Genomic DNA, 20,104 nt, shown 5'->3' on the forward strand with positions numbered 1-20,104 from the left:
GCCTTTTCCATAGGGTAGGATATTTCAAAACGAGAGAGCCTAAGTTTAAGCTGAGAGGGAAAACATTTAAAAGGGACCTGAGGAGCAACTTTTTCCACACAGGAGATGGTGCATATATGGACTGAAATGCCAGAGGAAGTGGTAGAGATGGGTATAGTTTAAAGATTTAAAAGACGTTCAGGCAGGTACATGATTAGGAAAGGTTTGAAGGGATATGGGCCAAACATAGGCAAATGGGACGAGTTTAGTTTGGGAAACCTGGTCAGCATAGATGAGTTGGACCAAAGGATCTGTTTCCGTGCTATATGACTCTCTATGGATTTCAGCAAAGCCTTACACTAATCCCACATCAAAGTCTGACAAAGAGGGTTAAAAACACATGGGATCCAGCGTAACTTGACAAGTTGTATCCAAAATTGGCTTAGTGATAGGAAATTGAAGACAGTTTGTGTGCCTGGAGGCTTGTGACCAGTTGCATACCACAGGAACTGGTGCTGGGTCCCTTATTGCTCGTGATACATATAAACAATACAGAAGAAAGAGTGTGAGAATACCTGAGAGACTGTGATTATCAGATTATAAAGAAGATTGGCGGGTAGTTGACAACAAAGAATGGCTCACATTACAGGAAGATAGAAACAGATTGGTCAAATGGACAGATCAATGCCAGATGGAATTTAACCTTGATAAATGAGGTGATACACTGGAAGAAGAAAGAAGACAAGGGAGTAGTCAATGAATGGTAACACACTAGGAAGCTCAGAGGAACAGAGGGATCTTGGAGTGCTTGCCCACAGATCCCTGAAGGTGGGAGGACAGGAAAGTTCAGGAATGAAGATGCCTTGATCAATGGTGGCACAGATTATAAGAGCACCAAAGTTATGTTGGAGTTTAACAGCTATACATTGATTAAGGAGGAGAAAGTGAGGACTGCAGATGCTGGAGATCAGAGCTGAAAAATGTGTTGCTGGAAAAGCGCAGCAGGTCAGGCAGCATCCAAGGAGCAGGAGAATCGACGTTTCGGGCATAAGCCGGGGGGAGGGGAAATGAGGAAGCTGGAGAAATCGGCATTCATCCCTTGTGGTTGGAGGGCTCCTAGACGGAAGATGAGGCGCTCTTCCTCCAGGCGTCGTGTTGCCATGGTCTGGCAATGGAGGCGGCCAAGGACCTCCATACTTTGATTAAGCCATGGATGGAGTACTGTGTGCAGTTGTGTGTGCACACAATAAGAAGGATATGTTTGCACTGCAGGGGTTGCAGAGCAGATTCATCAAGATATTGCTTGGGATGAAGCATTTTAGCTATGTAGAATGGCTGGAAAAGCTCAGGTTGTTAGCTTGAGATCAGAGAAGGCTGATTGAGATGTATATAATTATGAGGTATATGGTCAGGGTAGATAGAAAGCAGCTGTTCATCTTAGTTGAAAGATCAATAATAGAAGGGTATACAGAACAACTTCGATTAACCAAATGTCAATTATCAGAATCCTGGATTATCTGAACAAGATCTCAAGATCCCGTGAAAACTCTATCCAAATGAAATACACCCTGCCCGTCTTGTTTGGATAATCGAGATTGTTCTGTAATTTTAAAGGTGAAAGGCAGATTTAGAGGGGACTTTTGGAAAAGATTTTTCACTTAAGGATAGCAGAAACCTGTAATGCACTGCCTGAGGTAGTGGAGGAAGAATAACCTTTAAAAAGTCATACCATTCAAGGCTATGACCAAATACTGGAATGTGGGACTAGCATACACTTAAAGTTCTTTTTTTCAGTGCAGACTTGATGGGCTGAAGAGACATTTTCTGCATGTTTGGATTCTATGATTATATAATTAATTAATGTGTGGACCTAGATTTGCCAAACTGGGTGGTGCATTTGCTCACAGCATTAACATGAATCAACAGCAGAGAAAGGTGCCATTCAGCCCAACTCATCATCAATATTTTCACCTCAAACGAGTCATCTTCTAGTTTATTTCATCCCAAACTCTCAACAAAGCTTCTAATTCCTTTGTCCTTTATTATGTAGTTTTCTGTTGAATCCATCCCTGCTATATACCTCGATGGCATCAAAGAGGATTCAGTTTTACTCATAACCACACGAGGAGTAATGCAGCAAACAACTATAATGACATTCATTGGCTGCTCTGAGTATATGAATTTATTACATTCAAAATCCTTTGTTTCCATTCTGAACCAGAGTATTGATTCCACTAAGTTTTCAGTACTAAGCTCTTCACTAGTCACTGACAAAGTGAATTTTTGACAGATAAATATTAATTAAAATATTACTCAATATCTTAATAAAAACACAAAACTACTTCATTATATTTTTAGGACAGCAAAAGTTTTCAAAAAAGAACTTGCTTACACTGCAGCAAACCCAAATGGAGAGTAAGTTTTCAAATGTAAGAAAACTCAATGCAAGTCATACCTCATTACGTTAGGCTCTGTGCCATCATTCTTGAACGAAGTCTGAAGTTGTCGCTCTCTCGTTAACAAATCATCCATCAAATTTTGACGTCTGTCTGCTTCAAATTGTGTACTGAACATGAATTATTAAAGAATGAATATACTTTTATCATCTCTCCCTCTGTTTATCAATACAAAGACCCTTCCTATTGCCATGCTTAAAAAAGTCTCCCCAACTTGTCCTCCTGCCTTCATCAAAGTGTATTCATATACCACAGAGGTTCTGCTCCTTTAAAATTTTATAGATGCACTACATTTTTCTTTGCTGTGCAGGCTATTTGAATAGAGTGCATGAGCAGGATTCTTGTGGACACCATTCAAAGCAGATTATAATTGTGCTCAATCTACCACAAGTTCTACTCTTGGCTTGTCCATTTTGAGCTCAATTACCTAAGCTAATCATCACACTTTAAGGAATACACTCAAAATTATTTTTAAATTTTAAAGATCTGTATACATCCAATTTTTAAAAATTAAATGAAAACACCATATGAATGCACACAGCAGTTGCATGTTCTCATTAATCATAAATTTTGTGCTTCTCAGATATACTTTTCTTCTCAACATCAAACCACAAAGCTCGTTTTGAAATATAAACAAGTTGAAAAGATTAGATATTAACTCACTTTAACTTTCCTTTGCTGACTACCAGAATAAAAACAACAGCTATTGTTAGAAAGCATTTGTTTCAATTCCTGAGTTGCGATATTTTACAAAGGCAGAGACGAATCACTAGTTTTGCATCCTATTTTGTTATCTTTTGAAGGCAATTGTGTGGAAAAATAGCTACACAGATTATTCAGTCATGATCTTTTGCTACTTTAACAAAGAGACAGTGCACAGTGTATTTTATGCATGTAATATTTTATAGATATTATATATATGTTTATCTATATTTTGTTACAACGTGGACCTGCATAGCCCTGTAAAAGAACAGGTCTGGAAAGGATACATCTGGCGTGTTGACAAACTGCGCAACAAAGAATCTTTCAACTGGCTAATCTGCTCTTGGAGCCTCTGTAGAGATGTCCGAATTGTCACATTCAGCTGCAGGAGGACAAAATAAAATATTGTCTGCAACTCCACATTTGAAAACCATTCATGTATATTACAACAAATATGATCATGTAACAATAATCTGAAAATAGTCAGGCTTTTGAATGCATGTATTCCATTTTGAATTATTTTTGCCATTTGGCACCTACCAAGTAGGAGACCAAATGAAACAAATAAGAAATTTGAATAATCTTTTCAAAATTAAAAGAACCCAAACAACCAGCTGAAGCATTCTCAACCTTCCAACTCTTTGACATTGCCAAAAACAATCAATAACAAATGATCTCAACAAACTGGGTTAATATCCCATCCCCCATACACTCCCACTAACTCACAATAGAAGTGCTAATGGGCAGAAATGACATATTTTCTCAGGCAGAATACCATTCACGTGCCTACATTCCAGTTTTCCACAGGAGAATAAAATAATAATGCAAACCAGATAACAACTCAAGTGTATGAATATTACCACTGGAAGAAATAAATGAATTTATGCAAATATTTAGATATAAAACATTATGACACCTAATTGCAAAGCAACATTCTGTATAAAAATCACATTATGTTACAACAATGCATCCTCTGAAGAAAACTAATACGTTCAAAGTCCATACACAAAATAGTTTCTTTTCTTTGATGAAATATTTTGAGGAATAATAATTTTTGCAGTTTCACAATTTGTGAATTAAATTTTGCTACAATTAGGTCTCATAATTTGCACAACAAAATCTCATTTTAGCAAATAAATTTAAACTGGGGAAGTTACATGTTTAATCAGCAAGATAGTAAAGCGTTTAAACAAAACTAAAAAAATAAGATTGCCTCAATGCATTTATCTCAAATCGTAGAAAATGATATGTGTGATAATCTGAACAACATGGAAAAACAGGTGGCATGAATACACCATTTTGGGCTGTGGATCACTGATATTTCTAGTTATGTTTACACTTAAAGCGTCTTTAATTGGAAGGAGGTTCGATGAGTCAGTATTATCAAAGACTGTTGTTTAATCAATTATTAACTGCCTTCCTTTGGTTTTGAACTTTGTCTTTGCATAAATTATAACTTACAGCTCTTAACACACTAACACTTTCTTCATTCTCAAGTTTTCAATGAATGGTGTCCTTACACCTTTTGATATTAAGCTATACTGACCCCTTGTGCATTTCCTGAAATCAGAATAAAGTCTTCTGTTCTTTATCAGCAGTTTCCCAGTTGAAACCTTTTTCCTCCTTCTGTTGTAGAATTAACTGATAACGTTTTATCAGGATAATTTTAACATAGCTTTTCTCCTAAAGTGTTTATCTACTTAACAGTTGTCCTCCACAGGTGTCTTTCACAAACACAAAGCATGTACAACTTTTTTTTAAAATCTTTTGAAGAATGAGTTAAGTTTGGATCTGTTACAAATCTACAATATGCAATTACTTCTGTTCACTTATTCATTTATTGTTTAATTAATTCTGTGCTAATTAATATCCCGAGCCACCAAAGAATTTTTTATTCTATTGATTTCAAAGTCAAGGGTCAGGACACCTCAAATAAATGATACATCAAAATACCATGACGAAAGTTGACTTTTTGTTCTCATTACAAATAATCTGGATATTGGACAGGTAAAAACATTGCCTAGGTCCTGGGAGAAAGGGCTGACTTTGGGAACAGTTTTAGGTATTCGATTCAAGGAAAACAAGCATGCAAAAACCACAAGAATGATCACAATTCAACAGCCACAACTCACTTGCTGAGGAGATTCCAAATATGAAATGATCATTTTCTTACCAAATCCTTGTTAACCAAACCACAACTTGAACTGGTCATTAAATTACTTTTTAAATGCCCAAACGACATAAGATCAAATTCATGATTCTATGTCTGCAAACATAATTTATAAAATCTAGGCAGATTATTCTGGGTGAGAATGCAACTGAACAGCCAGATTTCACAACACCAAACTCGATGAATGGAAAGCTGCAAATGTAGAACATGCCTTTCAGTTAAGTAATTGCAAAAATAAGTAGCCTCACTTGATTTGCATCTATGTGAATGAGGACACCTAGTGTCCATGACAAGGAACGCAGATATGATATGACTAAGGGAAAGAAATGATCAGACGACACAAAGTCAAAACCAGAAACCTGGTCTCACAGCTAGTGAGAGGAATTGTTTCGAGTAGGTCAGAGGAGCAGTCACTACAGAGTTAATCTCAGTTAAATATAATACAAATCAGAACTAGAGTTAAGCATTCTTTTTTACCAGAGACTCCAGAAACTACATAAGACCATAAAATATAGGAGCAGAATTAGGTCATTCAGCCTATCATGTCTGCTCCACCATTCAATCATTACTGATAAGTTTGTCAACTTCATTCTCCTGCCTTTTCCCCATAACTGTTGACCACCTTATTAGATAAGACAGAACTTATCTCTGTCTTAAATGCACTCAATGACAGCCTTCTGTTGCAATGAATTCCATAGATTCATGACCCCTCTGACTGATAAACTCCTCCTTACCTCAGACCCTTCAAACTGTGCCCTTGGGTCCTAGTCACTCCTATCAGTGGAAACATCTTCTCCAAGTCCATTCTATCCAGGCCTCTCAACATTTTCTAAGTTTCAATCGGATCTCCCTCATCCTTCTAAACTCCAGACAGTACAGGCCCAGAGTCTTCAACTGTTCCTCCTATGACAAGCCCTTCATCCCCTGAATCATTTTGTAAACCTTCTCTGGACCTCCTCAAAGGCCAGCAATCCTTCCTTAGATACACACCCAAACTGCTCACAATATTCCAAAAGCCGCCTGACGAGAGCCTTAAACAGCCTCAGCAATAGATCTTTGCTCTTGTATTCTAAGCCCTTCAACTGCCCACTGAACCTGCATATTAACATTTAAAGAATCATTAACTGGGACTTCTAAATCCCTTTCTGTTTAAGATTTCCCAAGCCTTTTCCCCCCATTTAGAAAATAGTCTTTATTCTTCCAAAAAAAAGCGCACAAACATCAAACTTGACCATATTGTATTCCATCTGTCATTTATTTGCCTACTCCCCTAGCCTGTTAAGTCCTTCTGCAGCCCCAACACTACCTGTCCCTCCACAAACTTTTGCATTATCTGCAAATTGAGCAACAATTCCCTCAGTTCCTTCATCCACAGAAAATATATAATGAGGTCCTAACAGTAACCCCTCAGAATTCCACTTGTCACTGGTTGCCTAAAAAAGACCCTTTTATCCCCATTATCTGCCTTCTGCCAGTCAGCAATCGTCTGTCCATGCCGGTAGGTTGTCCCTGACACCATGGGCTCTTATCATATCTAGCAGCCTCCTGTCAAAGGAGGCTGGAAATCGAAATGGATCAGGTTCACTGGTTCTCAATTGTCTTACCAGTTACCTCCTCAAAGAATTAACAAATCTGTCAGGCATGACTTTCCCTTAACGTAATCACACTGACTCCAATTCATGTTAGAATATTTTACAACTTAAGCAAAATGACTGGCCCACTTTTTACCAAAAGCAAACATATCACAAGCACAGTAAGTCAAAGCATGGCTACAGTACAGAAAGTGTTCTTTTGGCCTTTCAAGTCAATGCCAGAGAAGTATATAATTCAAATCTTATCATAAGATTATAATGTCAAGCAAACCTGGGAGTTAAAAACCATGCGTCTTCCACACCATTCACCTGGCATCATCTTTATTCTGGATACAAAATTATTTCAATGTGTCCCACACGTCAGCATCTTTTTTAAACGATCAGTAGCATATTGTGTTTCACTAAGTATGAGTATTACAGGCCTAGCCACTTCATTGCTCACTGTGTGGAACTTTTGAAATACAAAGACAATACAAAAGTTACTGAAATCTAAAATTACGACGAGAAATTTTGTCTCATTTCCTAACAACAAAAATTCAACAACAAAATATTTCACATCAGATACTAAAAATTTGCTTTCCTTACCAACATAAGTAAATTAGCATTTGGTGTGAGATTTGAAAGCAATTTGTATTATATGGGAGTGTGAAGCACAGAGTGATCAAGGAACAGAATGCTGAATAAACAAAAAGTTGACCAAAAAGTTAGTAATTGGTATTTCTAGTATTGCACCAGCTGTAATTTTGTTCAATGTTTAGAGTTTGAGTGGAAATTAGTTCTGTGACTGCCAGGACACTGATGTCTCAGAGAAGACTCAAAACTCAAAGAGTTGAGAGTATGTTGTTGGAAAAGCACAGGTTAGGAAGGGCTCTGGTCCGAAATGTTGATTTTCCTGCTCCTCGGATGCTGCCTGACCTGCTGTACTTTTCCAGCAACACACTCTCAACTCTGATCTCCAGCATCTGCAGACCTTCCTGTCTCCTCAAAACTGAAAGAGGCAGAGAGGGCTCAGGTGAAGAAAGATTTAGAAATTTGAAAAGTTAGGCATTTGACCAATGCAACGATTTGGTAAAGTTGATGAGACAGGAAGGGATAGTGTTTAACAGTGATTTTCCTTCACAAAGAAATGCAAAGAACAGTAGTACAAAAAAGGATTGAAGGCTCTTTATCTTAAAGTACATACAATTTGCAATCAAATAGACACACCAAAGGCACAAATGAAGATAGTGGTTTAGATAAGATTAGATTAGATTCCTTACAGTGTGGAAACAGGCCCTTTGGCTCAACAAGTCTACAGCGACTCTCCAAAGAGTAAGCCACCCAGACCCATTTCCCTCGACACCGAACACTATGGGCAATTTAGCATGGCCAATTCACCTGACCTGCACATCTTTGGACTGAGAGAGGAAACCGGAGCACCCGGAGGAAACTCATGCAGACACGGGGAGAATGTGAAAACTCCACACAGACAGTCGCCCAAGGCTGGAATCGAACCTATGTCCTGGTGCTGTGAGGGAATAGTGCTAACCACTGAGCCACCGTGCCACTCCCCAACTCAACTACTAGAGACATGGTTTTGTAGAATAAGAAATGAGTGTATAATAACCTTTTAAAGTCTAAAGAAACTTATTGATTACAGAAACAGCTCTCTCTGTCCTCAAGAAATATTCCATTGAACCTTGCTGGGCTGACAAAGACAGGACAATGTGGGTCTATTATTTCTGATGTTGGTATGACTCGAGCACAGGTTCTACAACAAGACATTTCTAAACCTGATAAATTTGAATCTTATGATTACAAACCAACTGTCTTTGTAAAGATTAACAGAATATCCCAGCAATGAAGTACCTTCATCGACTGCATGATAGAGGTAGGGATTACTTAGAAACTGTCCCTTGTTAATGGCTAAGTGGGTAAGAGATTATGTGAGACAACAATCAAGCCCTTAGGAATTAGATAATTCAAGAGAAATAAAAATCACTTTAGAGAGCAGTTTTTCAAAATGGAGTTGTACACATTTAGCAAATGATAGCAAACATATTTTGCTACCTTAACAAGACTGAGAACAAAAGAGGCTGCCACCTCCAGCAACAGAGATCAGTTTGATTGCCTGTTTCTCCAAGCTGGGATTTTGATTATTTTGAAAAGTCTGCAACATCAATCAATTAGATGAGCATTCTTCTGTCCACTCCAAGACCAGTAAACTATTCTCATCTGTGAGGAGGTTCATGTCTTGATCATATCTATTGCTCCTCAATATGCTGCTTTAAAGTCACTTCCAACTTCAAACATCCTTTTGGGCTATCCCTAACTCTTGGACCAAATTATACACCAAGGTTCGGAAATACGAATTTTCTACATATTTCTTTTTCATTCTGCCTGCCTTTTCAACATAATTCTGATTGAAAAGGATGACACAGCAATCAAAATGCCCTTGGCTTATAAGATGAGGAATAGAATGAGTATTTGTGGAGATTGGAATCATCAGGTCAGAAAAGGTTAGGTAATCAATTATCGAGGAGTTTGTATAAGGACAGGACCAATGGCAAAGGTAATCTAGAAAGTAAGGCTTTAGAATGATTTAGTGGCATTTCCTGGAACAATACAATGTGGAACCAACAGAGAATAAAGCTATTTTGGATCTAGTCTTATGTGCTAAGGCAGGTTTAATTTCATAGTAAAAGATCCTCTGTGACAAAGTGATCATAAATACAACTAAGTTTGAGAACCATATATGCCAGTCTAAAACAAAAATCTTAAAATTTATCAAAATTAATTACTTAAGTGTGAGGGGATAGTTGGTCAAGAATGCTTGGGTAAATTGGCTAAAAGTTGGTAAAGGGACACAATCCTTTATCCAAAATTCCAAAATCCGAAAGCTCCGAAATTTTTCTCGTGGAGTGTGGAGCATCATTATGGCGCGTGAACAGGTATGCAACTTCACACTCACTCGAACCACGTCACTCCAATGTGATGTCGTGGCATGGCCCAGCACTGACAGGCGTCAATTGTGTCTCAGCACTTGTACGATTCACACGTGTGTCTGATGTCAGGGTAATTTTTTTTAATTCACTGTGAAAATGTCATTTATTCCGAAATCAAAAAATTCCAAATTCCGACAAACAACTGGCCCCAAGGATTTTGGATAAAGGATTGTGTCCCTGTAAATAATACAAAAGGGAAATATTTAAAGCACAATTCAAGCTGCTTCACAAAAAAACCCTTCAATTGAAAAAAAACAAGTCACAAAGATCAATCTACAGTTCTCTAGAGAAATTGAAGGCAGTAATAGATTTTTAAAAAAGACTTGTGACGTTTTAATAATAGTGAGCCTGAAGATTAGGCATACTTTAGAAACTTGCCAAAGGATGACCAAAATGTTGACTAATAATAGGTAGTCAGCTAACAGGAACATAACAGACTGTCAGAGATTTTACAGCTATATAAAAAGGTGGGCAGCTAAATTAAACCTTGGTTTCATAGAGGCTGAGGAAGGAGAAATGATTATGGGGAATGGGAAACTGTCAGAAACATTAAATAATGTTCTGAGGAAGGGTCACTGGACCTGAAACGTTAACTCTGATTTCTCTTCACAGATGCTTCCAGATCTGCTGAGCTTTTCTAGCAACTTCTGTTTTTGTTTCTGATTTACAGCATCCGCAGTTCTTTCGGTTTACAATTAATAGTTATTGTGTATCTATCTTCACAGTATAAGACACGAACTACCCATTGGAAATGTAGAGTAATCAAATGTTTAATAAGAATAAGCAATTATAAACGATGATAAAGTATTGGTGGAGAAACTTAAGGGACTAAAAGCTAACAACCTCAAGAATCTAATAACCTACACCTTGGGGATCCAGAAGAAGTAGCAGCAGAGATAATAGGTACACAGGCCGCACTCGACCAGCTGGCCTGTCATTACTCAGAAGGAAATTTCAGCAAGTCTTAACAATGCATCTAAAAAATGATAGTATTTTGGGCATTTCAAAAGAGAAAGATTTTTCAATAAATTTATTGGGTTTTTTGGAGTTAGGCAAGGTGGACCAAAAGGTGGATTGAGGGAAGGCTGTTAATGTAGAATACTTTGACATGCAAATAACATTTGATAAGGCATTGCTCAAAAGGTTCATACAGAAAATAGAAGTGCTTGTGAAGCATTAACATAAGAGGACAGGATAATGGACAGGAATCAGCAGATTGGGAGAAACCAGAAATTATCAAGTTGGCAAAGCTATTGAGTCATGTTGGGCCTGAGCTATTTACAATCTATATTAAATATTAATGAGTCAGACTAAAGATATCTAACAGTAATGTATCCAGACTTGCTCATGATACAAACTGATTAGGACAGCGAACAATGAGGAAGATATAAAAATGCTACAAAGAGACAGAGAGGTTAATTAAGTGGTTAACAAATGGCAGATGGAGTGCAGTCTGGGTAAGTCATTCACTTCCATAGAAGCAGAGAATCCCTAGAGTGTGAAAGCAGGCTATTTGGCCCATCAGGTATACATTTACCCTCTGAAGAGCACCACACCAAGACCTAACCTCTTATCCTAACTTTGTAACCCTGCATTTCCAATGTCTAATCCATATAGCTTGCACATCCCTGGATACTATAGGCTATTTCGATCAGTCAATCCACCTAACCCACACATATTTGGACTGAGAGAGGATACTGGAGGAAACCCACAGGAAGAAGGTGCAAACTGGATGTAGGTTTGTTCACTGAGCTAGAAGTTTCATTTTCAGACATTTCATCACCATACTAGGTAACATCTTCAGTGAGCTTCTGGACGAAGCACTGCTGATGTTTCCTGCTTTCTATTTATATGTTTGAGTTTCCTTGGGTTGTTGATGTCATTTCCTGTGGTGATATAGAGTGCTAGTGATGTACAGCATGGAAACAGACCCTTCGGTCCAACTTGTCCATGCCGACCAGATATCCCAACCCAATCTAGTCCTTTACTTGCCAGCACACGGCCCATATCCCTCCAAACCCCTCCTATTCATATACCCATCCAAATGCCTTTTAAATGTTGCAATTGCACCAGCCTCCACCACTTCTTGTGGCAGCTCATTCCATACATGTACCACCCTCTACATGAAAAAGTTGCCCCTTAGGTCCCTTTTATATCTTTCCCCCTCACCCTAAACCTATACCTGCTAGTTCTGGACTCCCCCCACCCCAGGGAAAAGACTTTGTCTATTTATCTTATCCATGCCCCTCAATTTTGTAAACCTCTATAAGGTCACCCCGATACTCCAGTTCAGCCTCTCCCCATAGTTCAAATCCTCCAACCCTGGTAAAATCCTTGTAAATCTTTTCTGAACCCTTTCAAGTTTCACAACATCTTTCCGATAGGAAGGAGACTAGAATTGCACACAATATTCCAACAGTGGCCTAACCAATGTCCTGTACAGCCGCAACATGACCTCCCAACTCCTGTACTCAATACTCTGACCAATAAAAAAAGCACACCAAACACTGCCTTCACTATCCTATCTACCTGCACTCCAAGGTGTCTTTGTTTAGCAACACTTCCAAGGACCTTACCATTAAGTGTATAAATCCTGCTAAGATTTGTTTCCCCAAAGTGCAGCACCTCGCATTTATCTGAATTAAACTCAATCTGCCACTTCTCAGCCCATTGCCCCATCTGATAAAGATCCTGTTCTAATCTAAGGTAACCTTCTTCACTGTCCACTACACCCCCAATTTTGGTGTCATCTGCTAACTTACTAACTATACCTCTTATGCTCATATCCAAATAATTTATATAAATGACAAAAAGTGGAGGGTGATGTCATTTCCTGTTTTTTTTCTCAGGCTGTGGTAAATAGGATCCAAGTCAATGTGTTTCTTGAGTGTGTTCCGGTTGGAATGCCATTGCCTCTAGGAATTCTCGTGCATGTTTCTGTTTGGCTTGACCTAGGATGGATGTGTTTTCCCAGTCGAAGTGGTGTCCTTCCTTATCTCTATGTAAGGATACTAATGAGAGAGGGTCATGTCATTTTGTGGCTAGCTGATGTTCATGTATCCTGGTGGCTAGTTTTCTGCCTGTTTGTCCAGTGTAGTGGTTGCTACAGTTCTTGCACGGTATTTGCACCACAGGAAATGACATCATCAACTCAAAAGAAACCCAAACATATAAATAGAAAGCAGGAAACACCAGCAGTGCTTCCAGAGGCTCACTGAAGATGTTACCTAGTATGGTGACGCAAATCTACATTCAGGAACTCAACCTGAGCTATAAATCTTCTCAAAACTTGCTATGATGCAAACTCCAAACAGTTGCCAGAGGCTGGAAGTGAACCCAGGGCTATGGTACTGTCTGGCAGCAGTGCTAAGCACTGAGCCATAGTGCTGCCCCTTTAGTATCAGGAGCAGTAAAATAAAAACTTTTTGTAAAGGCATTCACCTTCTAAATGTTGATTTTCAGAAAGGCTTAGATGCAGAGAATTTTAGCATGTGAATACAACAAGCAAGTAGGAAGGCAATGTCACGGCCGCCTTTCTTGCAAATAGATTGGAGTACACGCATTAATAACTCTTGCAACAAAATAAGGGTTTTGGTGAAACTATATCTGGTGGAACCAGATCTGGTGTAGTTATCATCTTTGTATCAAAGGAAGAATTCTAGGTGGTGCAGTAAAACACATGTAATTAGCCGCAGGGATGAGAGGGTTTTTATTTGAAGAAAAGCTGAATAAATTGGACATATTCTGTCAATAGAGTCATAGAGATGTACAGCATGGAAACAGACCCTTCGGTCCAACCCGTCCATGTCGACCAGATATCCCAACCCAATCTAGTCTCACTTGCCAGCACCTGGCCCATATCCCTCCAAACCCTTCCTATTCATATACCCATCCAAATGCCTCTTAAATGTTGCAATTGTACCAGCCTCCATCACATCCTCTGGCAGCATATTCCATACACGCACCACCCTCTGCAGGAAAAAGTTGCCCCTTAGGTCCCTTTTATATCTTTCCCCTCTCACCCTAAACCTATGCCCTCTAGTTCTGGACTCCCCCACCCCAGGGAAAGGACTTCGTCTATTTATCCTATCCATGCCCCTCATAATTTTGTAACCTCTATAAGGTCACCCCTCAACCGCAGATGCTCCAGGGAAAACAGCCCCAGCCTATTCAGCTTCTCCCTATAGCTCAAATCCTCCAACCCTGGCAACATCCTTGTAAATCTGCTATCCTATCTACCTGCAACACCACTTTCAAGGAGCTATGAACCTGCACTCCAAAGTCTCTTTGTTCAGCAACACTCCCTAGGACCTTACCATTAAGTGTATAAGTCCTGCTAAAATTTGCTTTCCCAAAATGCAGCACCTCGCATTTAGCTGAATTAAACTCCATCTGCCAATTCTCAGCCCATTGAAATGACTGCTTTGAAATATTCAAAGTGTCATGTCACTACACTGACCTGCTTTGGTCTTCTGTATCTTTCAAGAATCTAATATTAATGACACTTTTGAATATGAAGTGATGTCAACCACAGGAATTTGGCCTGATCAATAACCATTACCATTTGTGAATGCTGATGACTTAGCACTTCCATCTGAATTTTACTTTAAATTGATGCTTTGTCACTCTTCTTCAAGTTTCCGATACAATTTGATTTAATTGGCTTTGATTGAAGCTGTATCAACAGAGTTAACCTACTTCTCAGTATATGGTTACTTTAAAAATGTGCATTTCACCTCAAACACTATCTGCACATGCACTTAACTCTAGCCCTGGATTAATGCTCATTTCATTTGGGGATTATGTTACGTTAAAATAAAAGCATATAGACCTTAATGATATATAACTAAATAATAAACTGCTTCAACAAATAACATCCTGATCAGCTAACTTACTTCAGCCAGCCAATGCGCACACCGTGCTGCATGAATGCTGGAAGCACTCAGTTGCTACATTCATGAAAATCCTGTGCAATTAAGTTTGAAATTATTCTAACATTTGGCAGCACTGCTGCAAAGTCTAGTACAAGATGGATGTGTCTGGAAAGCATCCGTCTGTATTTTCTACCAAATTGAATCAGTGATTTCTTTTTAAACATACACAAATACTTCCAGGTACAGAGTAAGATGTCAATTGTGTAATGTGAATTGAACTGAAAATCTGTACATCACTTTTCTTTCTCTTCTAAACTATAGACATACAATTGAATGTATTTTGCAAAAATATAGTGTCTGTATGCATGATTAGGGGTGAAAATATAATTCTTGTGCTCTCTGCCAAGTCAACTAAAACCAGCTGCATTTGCCGTTTAGAAGTCTTCAAATCACAATTTCATACCTGAAAAGATATAATGAGGTTTTTTTTTAATATATGGTAACTATCCACTTCTTAAAGAAAATCAATCAAAACATAGAAAGGCTTGAAATATGCATACAAACAAATCTTTCACACCCACTATAAACTTTCCTGTTGCTTTCAGGCCAGAGATTCAACAATAATATGGCAGCACAAAGAAACATGGAAATCAGTGTGCAGCAATTATCATTAATAGCCTTAAATCAGCAGTTAACTTCAAACTGGAATATTTTTATTGGTCTTTGACTCAGCACAGCTCATGCTGTATTTCAAAGGACCCCAGGAATTGAAATATATCCCAAACATCAACTTAATGGAATAACTATTACTGTGCACATACTGGAAGCAACAATAAATATCTCACCCATAATTTTCCAGAAACATTTGTGGCTGAAATCCCAGAAACTGACACGTGTAATTAAACCCTTTGCTCAGAGTAGGGGAAACAAAAGAGAATAGAATTCTCAGAAAATTAAACTTTCCTCACTTCCATACCATCCTAGTATTCAGCTATATAAGAAACATTCAAATCAAAATAAAACACTTCCAGATGAATTGGTTATTACTGAGCACTGCCTTGTTTTACAGTAAAAGTTATAATAATCATGGAGGTAAAATAGGATATGAAACTTGCATACAAACATATCAGTTATTAATTTGCTGCAGTAGGACATCTATTTGTTAAAATTGTCTTTGCATACTTCAGGTTGATTTGCATGGCAATTTACTTAAACTGTGAGCTAACCCAGCTATAGTGACAGAAACTGAGCACCTGGGACCTGGATAAACAGGCAGACAACAACACAACTATTTAAGCAGGCACACTGCAAAACTGTGCAATTTGCCATCTTCAGTTCCTGACCTAGAGGCTTGTGGATCCTCAGATGACTCACTGACCAACCCTGGAGCCACAGGCCTTTGAGTATAGAGGAGGAGGGGAAGAAGATGAGAGGAGAGGGTGGAAGATGGGAGGGCAGAAGATGAGGCAGTAGCTGAAGCAGGGTGGGGAGTTGAGGGAGGCATAGAAGGAGTGGAGAGGGTTCTTAGCAAAGATCCTTCTCTCACTCCTTTTGCTTTCAATGCTTCTCTACACTCACATTTTGTGCCGTCAGTTGCTTACTGTGTTGCACTTTGTTGGACAAGGTGTCACTACATGGTGCAGTTCCCAGAAAGTTTTAAAAGACTTCAAATGTTCTGAGACAAATTTAGTTCTTATCCACTGTACTGCAAACAATTTGGACAGTAACTTGTGAAAAATGGTGTTTAACCATATTCAAAATTGTTGTAACATTTGCACATAAAGAAAGCTCAGCACCATTAACTTCATTGTAGATCTGTAGATCAACGTTATTTGGCCTACAGAATCCATCCATCCCAGGGCCCAGGTATTAAACTCTTGTGGCATTGAGTGAATTGAATTGAATTGAATTTATTGTCAGGTGTACCAAGGCACAGTGAAAAACTTTGTCTTGCTAGCAATACAAGGCAGATCACAGAGTTAAGTAGCATAGATAGTAAATAATAGGTAAACAGCAGCAAAAACAAAAACATAAGTACAGGCGAATGTTAAGAATTTGTGAGTCCATTCAGTATTCTAACAACAGTAGGGTAGAAACTGTTACAAAACCAGCTGGTGTGTGCATTGAGGCTTCTGTACCTTCTCCCCAATGGTAGAAGTGGTTGAAAGACAATGCCAGGATTTTTAAGAACGCTGGCGGTCTTTCCTTGACAGCGGGCCTGGTAGATGGATTCTATAGATGGGAGGTTGGTCTTTGTGATTGTCCGGGCCGAGTTCACCACTCTCTGTAACCACCTCCGATCTTGAATGGTACAGTTGCCATACCAGGCAGTGATGCATCCAAACGCAATGCTCTCGATGGCGCACCTATAAAAGTTGGCAAGAGAATTCGCCGTCATGCCACATTTCCCCAGCTGCCTGAGGAAGAAGAGACATTGTTGGGCCTTTGTGACCAGTGCGTCCACAATCCGAGGAAGCTCGTTGTGGATAACCACTCCCAGGAGCTTGACACTCTCCACTCGTTCCACCTCTGTGCTGTTAACGTGTAGGGGGGGGGGCATGAGTAACCTGCTGAAAGTCAATAATGAATTCCTTGGTTTTGCTGGGAATTCGACTGGGACAACACTACTATCATAGGGCAAGCCAGACAGAGAACAGCCAGGGAATTCCTAGATTCATGGCATTCATTCACAAACTCCATCAACAAACACATCGACCTGGACCCAATATACCAACCACTCATCAAAGAAGCGCTTCGCAGGAGGCTCCCAAGCACTGATGATGTCGCCTAGCCAGAGGACGAACGTTTGCAACAAAAACTTCCAGCTCGGCGAACAGAACCACAACATTCCACTGACTATGGTGGCATCATCAGTGAACCTGTAAATGGCATTGTTCAGGTATTTGGTGACGCAGTCGGGAGTATACAGTGAGTACAGTAGGGGGTTGAGTAAGCACCCCTGAGGGGGCCCCAGCGTTGAGTGTTAGTGACAATGAAATATTGTCCCCAATCTTCACTGATTGTGGCCCGTGGGTCAGGAAACTGAGGATCCAGTCACAGAGAGTGGGGCTTAGTCTGAGATCACTAAATTTAGTAATCAGTCTCGAGGGGATAATAGTATTGAAGGCTGAACTGTAGTCAATGATAGATTAAATTGCCTTGAATCCTGGGTTTGAGAAATTTGTAAATAGCCCTAAGATAATGATAATTCCAAGGATAGGATCATAGAGATGTACAGCACAGAAACACTCCAGTCCAATTCGTCCATACCAACCAGATACCCGAAATTAATCTAATCACATTTGCCAGCATTTGGCCCAAATCCCTCTAAACCCTTCCTATTCATATACCCATCCAGATGACTTTTAAATGTTGTAATTGTACCAGCCTCCACCATTTCCTCTGTCAGTTTATTCCATACACATACCATCCTCTGCGTAATAAGGTTCTCCCTCAGGTCCCTTTTAAACGTTTGCCCTCTCACCTTAAACCTGTGTCGTCTAATTTTGGACTCCCCTACCCTGGGAAAAGAGACCTTAGCTATTCACTGTATCCATGCCACTCATGATTTTATAAACCTCTATAAAGGTCACCCCTCAATCTCTGACTCGCCAATGAAAATAATCCCAGCCTATTCAGCCTCTCCCTGGAGCGCAACCACTCCAACCCTGGCAACATTCTTGTAAAGCTTTTCTGAAACCTTTCAAGTTTAACAACATCTTTAGGGTCCATGTATCCTTAGTGACTAGAATTGGAAGTGAGAAACCACTAACCAATAGGTGGTCCCCTCTCACTTCAGAATGGAGCCAGTGAATCGGACAAATTGCAGTTGATTCCACTGGTGCTATAAATTATTAATGCAGATCCCAGAATCAAAGGGATTAGAATGAATAAGTGGTTGTTTTTGACTAGCATGGATGCATTCGACTGAAGAGCTTTTTATTGTGCTGTAGATCTCTGTGACTGGATGTTTGACAGGTAAAAGTAATTAGTTTACATCCCTACCTAGGAAAAACCGATGACGTGGAGGTGCCGGTGTTGGACTGGGGTGGACAGTTATAAATCACAATACCAGGTTTTCATCCAACAGGTTTATTTAGAAGTACTAGCTTTCAGAGCACTGCTCCTTCATCAGGTAACTAGTCACTGATGAAGGAGCAGCGCTCTAAAAGCTAGCACTTCCAAATAAACCTATTTGACTATAATCTGGTGTTGTGAGATCTGTTAACTAGGATACCTCAGGGGTGCCACATTATTATAGCCATATATTGCTAAGTTTTAAAAATGAGAAACACAGAAACCAAAAATAATGTGAATAGGAATACACATATCAACCAGTATATTTAAATTAAAAGGTAGTGTTTTCTCACTTAATGCAAAGTATATCAACTGTGCAGGCAATGTTCAAATAAAAAGGAACAGCAAACTAATAGCAACCACATTTAAACTTACCTTTGAATGATTACCTCCTGTCCTCTTCTGTCTATTACGTTCATGAATACTTTCAGCAATTTCCTGTGCTAGATGGCAGGTGGAATCATATTTCATTAACCTATAGAACAAGGGAATGGCTATTACAGATATCCAAACATTGATCAGATTAAAATGCTCACATTGTGTATTTAAATAGCACTGAAATACATTTTAATAGCATTTTCCCATGACATATTTGGTTACCCCTTTGTCTGTGCCACAAAATGAGTTCCAAGTCCCTTTCTTGAATGTACAAAGACTTGAACGACTCCATGCGGCACAAAGAAGTGGCTGCAAAATTCAGGATGATGTCACTTAGTTGACATGTCATACCCAATGTCTGTCTGTTCCCATGTTTCAAGTGGATATTAACGATTCAGACTTAATTATAAGGGCATGATCAAAACAAATAATTCAGTTCATTGCTCTTGAAGGGATCTTACTGCATTTAAATTAGCAATGACAATTCAGATATGACCACTGGGATAATGTGTTCTTTAAAGTGACAGACTGTCAAAGCACATCTCTGGATCACCAAAATAATATTTGACACGGAGATACATAAGGGCACATTACGGACAGATGACCAAAAAGATGGATCAAGGTGGGAGATTTTAAGCAGCAGTTAAATGAGGTATGTGCAATACTAAAGGAAGAGAAAATTTAGGAAGGGAATTTCAGAGTTTCGTAATTTGGCAGCAATACGTACATTAGGCAAAGGTTCGGCAATAATTTAAAACAATAGGGATATGCAAAGGTCAGAACTGGAACACGACAGGTAGCTCAGGGATCTATAAATTACAGAAATGGAGGGATTAGATGATAATAGAGATGGTGGGGGGGGGGGTGACATGAGCACTTGAAGAGGATGAGA

The 20,104-nt window shown here is 39.1% G+C and overlaps 1 protein-coding gene across 1 annotated transcript in view; it reads right to left on the reverse strand.

The window, feature by feature from the left end:
* stx8 (syntaxin 8) overlaps positions 1 to 19,305 on the reverse strand; it is a 195,281-nt gene extending 175,976 nt beyond the window's left edge. Inside the window, exons 1-3 of the mRNA XM_043714649.1 lie at positions 19,210 to 19,305; positions 3,425 to 3,519; positions 2,435 to 2,545 (exon numbers count right to left, since the gene is read on the reverse strand). Coding sequence (XP_043570584.1) covers positions 2,435 to 2,545; positions 3,425 to 3,519; positions 19,210 to 19,305 — 302 coding nt within the window. The remainder of the gene's footprint in view (positions 1 to 2,434; positions 2,546 to 3,424; positions 3,520 to 19,209) is intronic.
* Positions 19,306 to 20,104: the final 799 nt, after the last annotated feature.

The sequence above is a fragment of the Chiloscyllium plagiosum genome, chromosome 24, assembly GCF_004010195.1.
Source record: "Chiloscyllium plagiosum isolate BGI_BamShark_2017 chromosome 24, ASM401019v2, whole genome shotgun sequence".
Taxonomy (NCBI): domain Eukaryota; kingdom Metazoa; phylum Chordata; class Chondrichthyes; order Orectolobiformes; family Hemiscylliidae; genus Chiloscyllium; species Chiloscyllium plagiosum.